Source organism: Garra rufa, chromosome 4 (assembly GCF_049309525.1).
Source record: "Garra rufa chromosome 4, GarRuf1.0, whole genome shotgun sequence".
Taxonomy (NCBI): Eukaryota; Metazoa; Chordata; class Actinopteri; order Cypriniformes; family Cyprinidae; genus Garra; species Garra rufa.
This window is the reverse complement of record NC_133364.1, coordinates 35,907,560-35,917,418: the sequence shown is the minus strand read 5'-3', so window position 1 is coordinate 35,917,418 and position 9,859 is coordinate 35,907,560. Positions and strand designations below refer to the sequence as shown.

Below are 9,859 nucleotides of genomic sequence, written 5' to 3'. Positions count from 1 at the left end.
CCAGTTGCACTGTCAATGGCATTTCTAAGCATTCAAATGCACATTAATAAATAAGCTACTAATGCAACATAATTATTGTTTATCATCTGATCAGTTAATCTGTAGACTTTTAAAAGTAAAAAAAAAAAAAGCCTTAAATGATGCACATCAATTTAAACAGAATTTGTTTCATAATCATATCGTTTACCTGTTTTGATTTACTGTGGTTTTGTAGAGGTCAGTTTGAGATTCAGAAACCAGAATGTCCAGCACTGGTCCAGCACCTGCAAACTCTTCAACGTTTGTCATCCAGTTTCAACCACCAACTCAAACAACACCTGTTGCAACAAGTGCAAATGCTGCTGTACCTGTTTATATACAGGTGGCGGTAGTTTCACCTCTTCAAGGACTTCAGGCATTTCTGAAAGGCCAACCGAAAGCCCTTGGGGTGAGAAATGTCTCATAAACACAAATGTGTATATCAAAAGAGCGTGACACACATTAACTAAGCATACATACTTTTTAGCGAAGAATATGGTTATTGTCTTGTTCCTGTGTTCCTATACCCACTTTCTGCAATTCTTTTTGTCTCACAGACGGTCCAGTTAATGATCGGTGTGCTGACTCTCCTGTTTGGCATTGTGATTACAGTTAATGCACAGTCCTTCTTTGTCTTTAGTGGTCTTCCTTACTGGGGATCTCTCATCGTAAGAAACAATTATACAATTAAGTGTTCTGTCTTCTTATAATACATCGTATCTATTCCAACACAAGTCTAATTTTTGTCTTTCTCTCTTCTCAGTATGTTACCGCTGGCGCACTCTGCATTGCTGCAGAACATAACATCAAGTCACCCTCCAGTTTGTGTTTGGTATGTACACAACACTTTACTTTTAAGGGTCCAAGCACTGCTGTAAGTACAGAAATAGTGGCAAAGAAATGATTAGTCTATAGGTTTTTACAGTGAAAAAAATATACATTGATTTGCATTTAAATGAGTGAAATAAGTATTTGATCCCCTATCAATCAGCAAGATTTCTGGCTCCCAGGTGTCTTTTATACAGGTTACGATCTGACTCTCTTAAAGGGAGTGCTCGTAATCTCAGCTTGTTACCTGTATAAAAGACACCTGTCCACAGAAGCAATCAATCAATCAGATTATCAACTCTCCTCCATGGCCAAGACCAACGAGCAGTCCAAGGACATCAGGGACAAGACTGTAGACCTACACAAGGCTGGAATGGGCTACGAGACCATCACCAAGCAGCTTCGTAAGAAGGTGAGAACAGTTAGTGCGATTGTTCGCAAATGGAAGAAACACAAAATAACTATCTCCCTTGGTCTGGGGCTCCATGCAAGATCTCACCTCGAGGAGTTTCAATAATCATGAGAACGGTGAGGAATCAGCCCAGAACTACACAGGAGATGATCTCAAGGCAGCTGGGACCATAGTCACCAAGAAAACAATTTGTTATACGCTACATCATGAAGGACTAAAATCCTGCAGCGCCTGCAAGAAAGCATATGTACAGCCCGTCTGAAGATTGCCAATGAACATCTGAATGAGTCAGAGGAGAACTGGGTGAAAGTTTTGTGGTCAGATGTAAACAAAATCAAGCTCTTTGGCCTCAACTCAACTTGTTGTGTTTGGAGGAGGAGGAAAGCTGCTTATGACCCTAAGAACACCATCCCCACCGTCAAGCATGGAGGTGGAAACATTATGCTTTGGGGGTGTTTTTCTGCTAAGGGTACAGGACACCTGCACCGCATCAAATGGACGATGGACGTGGCCATGTACCGTCAAGTCTTGAGTGAGAAGCTCCTTTCCTCAGCCAGGGCATTGAAAATGGGTCATGGATGGGTATTGCTGCATGACAATGAGCCAAAACACATGGCGAAGGCAACAAAAGAGTGGCTCAAAAAGCAGCACATTAAGGTCCTGGAGTGGCCTATAGCCTCCAAACCTTAATGACTTAATGACAAAATCCCTCCTGAGATGTGTGCAAACCTGCTGGACAACTACAAGAAACATCTGACCTCTGTGATCGTCAACAAATACTTGTTTCACTCTTTAAAATTTAAATCTACATTAACATGTTAACACAATGTTTTGAAGCTCTTGCAAATGTATTAATCTGCTTAATGTTTCTTTCTGCTTGTAGGTGAACGCTTCACTTGGAATGAACATTTTCAGTACTATAACCACAGGCTTTTCCATTATTTTACTTTCACTGGATTTGGTTACATGGCAATACAGTTACTGCAGCGATTATACCTGTTATTATTTAGTGAGAAATCATCAGGTATGTCATCAACTATTATAATCGCTAGGGATGCACCAAATTTTCTTTTTCAGTTTTTGGCCAAAAGAGATTTGAAAATAGAGAAATGTAATTACTGATAAGAAGGCTGTCAGTTTGCCAATAGATCTAAGATGATAAAAGCTATTCTTCACTACTGAGTTGGTTGGTCAAATTTATATCCCAAATGTTTTGCATGTGTATGATAATTCACAGATAAAGGACCCAAATTGTTATTCATCTGTATAATGGAAGCTGGGGGTCCAAAAAGTACAATACAAGTGTTTCCCTTTCATGCACAAAATTATTTAAACAAATCACACAACATGTAAGGGTTGCACCAGTCAATTTACTGGTATTTATGCCATAACTTAATGCATGTCTTAAACCAGATGCTAATTTGTGCTGCTCTTGTTAGATTGTGTTGATAATTATGGAAAAGAAACATTGTTGATTTTTCTCTCAGACTCTCAGTGGAATCAGAGGTGTGTTGTATGTATTCGCTTTGCTTGAGTTTATCATCTCCATCTGTCTGTCAGCATTTTCCTGTAAAGCCAACAGCTGCTGTTATCCTTCTCAGGTAAATAATGCACCAAACCAAGAGTTCTCAAACTTTAAACCTTAAAGTTCGTATCTTATCATAGACTCCTGTCCACAGAAATGTTTGAAATTATGCAAATAAAGCAAACTTAGCACATTGTGTTCCCACTCATTTCTTAAGCATCTCTAATTCTAACGTTACATGTGTTTTTCCAAAGGTGCAGTTCGTTCCACAGGTTTTACCTCCACAGTCCTCTGATTTCAGACCCATTCAGTTCCAGGTTCTTAACAGCTCAGCGGTAAGAGAAACTTGTAACCCTAGTTTAGGTGGACTTTGAGTAAAATGGAACTCATAAACTTCTGAATTTAGTGTTGAGAGTCCATGTATTGGGAGAGTGGGTGCAACAACTGTTACATACTATTATTAATAAATGAACAATCAAGCAAAAAAGCTAATCATACAGTGTTTTTGTTTCTTGCAGGTACCTTTGGCCAGCAGCTCCTCCATTCAACACCCGCCTGCAGACGCTCCTCCACAATAATGCGAACCCAAATAAATATGAATAAGTCCCTTAAGAAACAAAATATAATGAAATGTATTAGAAAAATAATAAATAATACATTTCCATATATGAGAGAGTATACTGCAGTATATTCATGTATGGCTATATAATGATAAATGTTAACATTTTCTCTCACTTTATTGTTTGCTTGCGCATTTCATATATGAAAATATGTGTGATGTATAAAAGAAAACTGCACTGAAAACAAATATTAATGTTGAGTATTTTTGGACTATTGGGCATCACATTTTTGGACATTAAAATCACGATGTTAATGTTTATAATTTATATAGTTGCATTCAGCAGATTAAAATGTCTATAAATTAGTATTTGTCTTGAAACATATATTGTCATTTCATTTCCCAGACTATTTTAAAGGAACCGTATGTAGGATTGTGGCCAAACGAGGTCTTTTTCGTTTCGTAATGTTATACATGTTTAATCCGACACGTTAGTATAGCCGCAGCTGTAACAGAGCTGGCAACCCGTCTCACGAAACTCTACTGACTTCGTGATTGGTGGATAGCTGGAGGGTGGAGCCTCAGACCAAAACACAAAACGACAACAATAACATCAGTTGTGGGCTGCAACTCTCACTTTTAAATGACAATATCCTGGCCGGACCACTGTTGTCAGTGATATAAGTATTTGAAATGAACATGATTTCGTAATGTCTAGTGACATTTCAGGGCCATTTTATGATTAACTGACATAAATTTCTTACATATGGTTCCTTTAACAGACTGTAGTTTGTACACATCTGCAAACAATAAATGAAAAATGGATATTTATCTCAGTCAGAACCATAATTATAAGCCTTCATACTCTTGTGTCTTCGTTCCCTCCTCTTATCTCCACATTCACTCTTGATTCTCAATTCAAGGCACATATGCAACTTATTCTTTCCTCAGGCTGAATTGAATAGTCCTGCTCTAGACCGTATTGTGACTAAATGAGCTAAAAGTAAACTATTATGTGCTCCCGCCCCTCCTTTTTAAATTTGACACTCACACTGGTTGCCAGATTGAAAAACTGGAACGAGTGCAACTGATAATGGAAACTGATTTATCTGCATTTTAATATGCCTGTGCTCAGAGCTTAGTTGGATGCCAAGGGTTTTTAAGTCAAACTCTGACCCAGTTTGTTTGCTGGCTTACATGGCAACAAAATGCTGCATTTTCCACCAACTGGCAACCCGGGGTGTCAACCTACTATTAGCCGCTTTTCCACTGTCGGGCCAGTGCGAGCCAGTGCTAAGAGCGTGCCGGGCGGGGCCAATGGCCTCGAGTCGCAAGCACCAAGACCAAAAGTAAGCTGCGTTTCCACTATCGAGCCAGTAGCCTCGCTGCGCAAACCTAAAGCCCGCCCTTTACACACCTCTTTGAATCAAACGTCACGAAACCTCTCCCCTTTCAGCGGGGAGATTGAAAGTAAGTCACCGTAGTGTGATTATCGAAGGAAGAGAGCCGAAGCGGCTGTTTGCTCCTTTCGGTGTTTTCTTGGTGGAAGATGAGGCAGCGAAAACAAGACGCAAAGACGGAGGCTCAGCAGCATTTAAGGCGAAAGCTTATATTAGCTGCAAGGCGAAAAAGAACAATAAAGCGACGTGGAAGCCGGATACAGCGAATGCAGAAACGTCTAATGTTGGTGATGTCTGTTCTGATGCAAGAAGTGCTCTGCAACAGTTGTTTATGCAGCAGCAATATTTGTAATATATTACATTAATAAATCACTTGAAAAGAAGCTTTGTTTTTATGACCGACACACAAGTCTTTCGTCTAACTTTGTATTACAATCAACTAAATGTTGCATATTATCTACACCCTACTGCGAAAAATAACTACACAGTTGTACTTCTAGTATAATTTTGTATGCTTTTATTTAGGTACAGATACAGGTACAGTGTATGTTAACAATTTATCAAGGTGTGTTGGTGAGTTTCTGTGGGGTTTTTTGGACGATGTAAATAAACTTATACATCAGATCTTATTTGCATTTTTCCAAATTTAGATACGAGTAGATACTAATCAGACAGGCATTTAAATGTTTTCATCACAAATCTGTAACAACAGTTAATAGTGTAACGATTACTGAATAGGACCTGGTTTACACAGGACACAAAAGGTGCCCCATCAGATAACCATTTAAGTAATGTGCCCATCAAAACGGCATTTCCATATAATATCTGCCTAATGTAAGTGTCTTCTCTGGGCACCGCTTTGTCCATTGTGCGTTTTTATGGCTTTGTACTAATACATAGAAGAGCCCTGTATTAGTAATACAGCGAAATGCGCATACCGCAGACACACTCCGCCTTTCACTTTGACCACGCCTCAAGCCCCGGCTGGCCCGCTTTGGCCCAAGGTTTTCGTCGGGCCGAAAAATCCGGGCCATTGGCCCTGAGGAAGCACCGACGAGACACGATCAGGCCCCGGAAGTGACAGTGGAAACGCGACTGGCTCTGGCACGCACTAGCACGCCCGCTTTTGGCCCGACAGTGGAAACACGGCTATTGATTGAACTAGCAGTGGGTGGAGTCACAGACCAAAACAAAAATAGACATTCTGACACAGAGCACAATAACTGGCTGTAGAATTGTTTTTCAGAGAAAGAAGTATGTCAAACATGTTTCCTAAATATCTGCAATCAAGGAACTTTAGTTTAGGCATCTATTTCTTTTTTCAACTACTGTAGCGGCCCCTACCTCTTTTTGTGATAGATTAGTAAGGGGCAGCACCAGGTTCAATAATCTAGTGCCTAAAGGCTAGTTCGCACAGGATTTTAAGCCTGATTTTAGACCAATTCAGCTGGCCCAAAGGTCGGGCAGTAATTGGGGTGATCAGCGCTCGTCAGTCTTTATATGCAAACTACTCAACGATGCATCAAAGAGGCTCGCTGACGAGTCACAGATCAAAAACAAATATCTAGCATGCTAAATATCTGGGCAGATCGGCCGACTCTGCATCACATGATGTCAGGTGTCTCGATGAGCAGCAGCCAATGAGAGAGCACGGCATGGGTTGAGGTCACCGGAAGTAAACAGCACCAGCAACATGGCATCAAAAAAAGGATGGAAAGAACAAATGGAAGAACAATTAATTGATCTGTGGCAGGAGCACGAATGTTTGTATGATATTTCAAACCAGATTTACCACAACCGAGCAGAGAAGGAGAAGAGGTGGACAGAAATCGCCAATGCTCTTCAACAGCCAGGTGAGCTAACGTTAAATACGCTGATTCTGTTGGAGCTAGGGCTGTGCAATTAATTGAATTCAATTATTATGCTAATCTCATGTCCTGACGGTATCGCTGGGCGATAGAGTTGTTATCAGGTCATGTAGTGTGTGACCCCCTGTTGCAGATCATTTACGTTGAGTCACATAGTGTGAACATCACAACAACTTAAAGACAGATAATTAAAGGGATGGTTCGAGGTAGATTTGACTTCATTGTTATGCACTCCGAAGCCCATGTAAATACCCCATCCGAAGTTTTTTTTTTTACCTTAGTCAAACACAGTGTTGGCAGTAACGCCGTTTAAGTATAACGGCGTTAGTAACGGAGTTAATTTTTCAGTAACGGAGTAATCTAATTAATTACTTTTCCCATCGTTGCAACGCCGTTATCTTTACTGAGAATGTAAAGTGTCGCGTTACTAAAATTTGGTTGAATAAAGCGCGAGGTGTCATGCTTTGGCTACCCATCAGCTGCCTGGAGAGAGCAGGGGTGGGGATGATGACACCGTTGCAAATGTGATGATGATTGGCTGGGTGGGCGGTGCCCTGCTCACGCTGTCTCAGTCACTGCACGCTCTGACTACCAACACAAGACAGCGTGAGTGACAATGGCGACGAGCCGGGGAAATTCAAAGGTAGCGTTCGCGAACTGGAAGTACCGGCACTACTTCTCGTTAATTGAAATTAAAGGCATACTGAATATTTAAGAGTTGGATAGTGTTCTGTTTATTGTGCAGTAGGCCTAATATACAGTTACAGAGATTTGAAATTTTACCCAAGTTTACATTTGTGTCTTTATTTTGCACAATATTTATTTTTTATATGTTTTTATTTCTATGCATATCATATAGCAGGCTGCAATCTATTGAGCTCAAATAAATACCAAATGTTCTACAATACTGTATATAGTGTTTTTATTTCTCAATCAGTTAATATAAACATCTTTGATATTAAAGATGTTATAGAACGTAATAGCGTTATAGAACATAAAAAACAATGTCACAGTTACTTTGCTGAGTAACTAATTACTTTTACAATGTGGTAACTGAGTTACTAACTCAATTACTTTTTGGGAGAAGTAATTTGTAACTGTAACTAATTACTTTTTTAAAGTAAGATGACCAACACTGGTCAAACATTGAGGGAGATATCAGAGTTTTTCAAATGGCTTGCTACAGCAGTGAATGGTACATGTGATGTATCTCGTAAATTGCACCACTAAACGTGCAAGTAATCTTACCAAACTTGTACAGTAGTGTAAATAGGCTATGTACTCACAAAACGCTGCATAGGAACATTTGTAAGTCCACCACGAGTGTTTTAAAAACAACTGTTACCCGATCCCTATACTAGTCTCAAAAACTACAAATGGCACGTAAAAGTCCTCCTACAAGTTGACATGCACACAGATGTAGTAGGTGGACTTTTACGTGCTTTTCCCAAACCAGGGAAGTGACGTCGACTTGTAGTTTTTGAGACTAGTAGTTCTCGGGTAAAACGTGTTTTTTAAACACTCACGGTGGACTTACAAATATTCCGATGCAGTGTTTTGTGAGTACATAACCTATTTACACTACTGTACAAGTTTGGTAAGATTACTTGCACGTTTAGTGGTGCAATTTACGAGATACATCACATGTACCATTCACTGCTGTATCAAGCCATTCGAAAAACTCTTGATATCTCCATAAATGTTTGACTAAGGTAAAAAAAAACTTTGGATGGGGTATTTACATGGGCTTCGGAGTGCATAACAATGAAGTCAAATCTACCTCGAACCAGGGGCGGATCTACCGGGGTGGCACGGGGTGGCAACTGCCACCCTAAGAAAACGCCTTGCCACCCCATTTGCCACCCCAGCACTAGTGTCCTAGTGTTCTAAAAATCAAAGAGCTTCCTCGGCCGATTAACAGCAGCGACTCTGTATTTTGATCACATGAAAATAGCGTATAGTGTGACGAGCGTCCCAATCATCTATCAGCGTCGCCCTGGAAACCAAGGACGGACACCTGAAAGAGCTAGTCAGAAGCCAAGCGATCCCAGCTGCGGGTGATCAGGCGCCGGCCAGATAAACCGTGTAAACCGTACCCGTAGCTGAGAACGATCAAGCGCTCCAGGCCACTAACCTGTCTCCTACAGATTATTGTCCGTGCACATCCACACTGAGAGTGAGCACAACGCGCACCGGAACTTCGCGAACTCAAAAGTACCAGCACTTGTTTACATATTACCTTTGTTCAATAAAACCACCCTCCGGGATTTGTTCACCTGTATTTCCGTTGTTGCTCTTTATTCCCCGCTACAATACCCATAAATAATAGAACAAAATCTCGTCTTTCTATTAAAGCATAGTCCGAACAAACGACTCTTATGAACTGTTTTGTTTTAGTGAATCAAAGAATGCATCACACACACAAATGACTCAATGTCAATCCGGATCTTTTAACAAACCAAATGAGTTTTTTTTTATATCTTAGCATATATTACTATTTTCAAAAGTACCCTATTACTATTTTTATGCATACTATTTTCAAAAGTATATTGTTCAGTACAGCTTGAATCTTCAAGATTGTCCGAACCTTTGATAACTGTTGTCACGTGACAACAACGCATTTGGCCGTGTCCAGTCCATCATATGCTGAAGTTGACAAACAAATCCAGGTAGGTACTGAATTAAACACTTAACAAATGAATGTTGAATTAAGGTAAAAAAAAAAAAAAACAATTGTAAGTGTTGCCTGAGATAGTTGCTTGCTAGTTAGCCTATATGACAACTAAATAGCAAGTATTTTGAATCAGTTACGTTAGCCTTATTACCTTGTTAGCTAGTCGAAATTGTTCAGTGTAGTGTATGTTTGGAAAGTAATAAAGTCTAAACGTCATACTTGTTGCATCTCCCAGGATACTATGAAAAGAAAGGCTGACATCCAGAGTTTTTTTAAACCAAAAAGAAAAGGAAAATCAGAATCAGATACTGTGGGAGTGGAAGGTACAGATAAGACAGAAAAGGGTACAAAAAAAGTTGTGGAAGACAGAGGAGGGGATGGAGTGTTGGAAGAAAGAAATACAGAAACTGATGACAAAGAGCTAGAAAGAAGTGAAGAAGCAGAAGATATCCAGCATGAAGTGAGTGAAGAAGTGGAAGAAAACAGGTTAAGAGAGGAAGAGAGCTCAGACATTGAAAGAGAGGAGAGAGAGGTTGAAACACCAGCACCCTGTTTGTCAGGTGACCATGGTATGT

The 9,859-nt window shown here is 40.0% G+C and overlaps 1 protein-coding gene across 1 annotated transcript; it reads left to right on the top strand.

Annotated features, from left to right (window-relative positions):
• The first annotated feature begins 241 nt into the window (after window positions 1-241).
• LOC141332906 (membrane-spanning 4-domains subfamily A member 15-like) lies at window positions 242-3,361 on the top strand. Its single transcript, XM_073837867.1, has 7 exons — window positions 242-427; window positions 576-686; window positions 782-850; window positions 2,142-2,267; window positions 2,746-2,859; window positions 3,038-3,118; window positions 3,302-3,361. The coding sequence occupies exons 1-7, from the start codon at window positions 242-244 to the stop codon at window positions 3,359-3,361; spliced, it is 747 nt and encodes a 248-aa protein (XP_073693968.1).
• The last annotated feature ends 6,498 nt before the right edge of the window (window positions 3,362-9,859 follow it).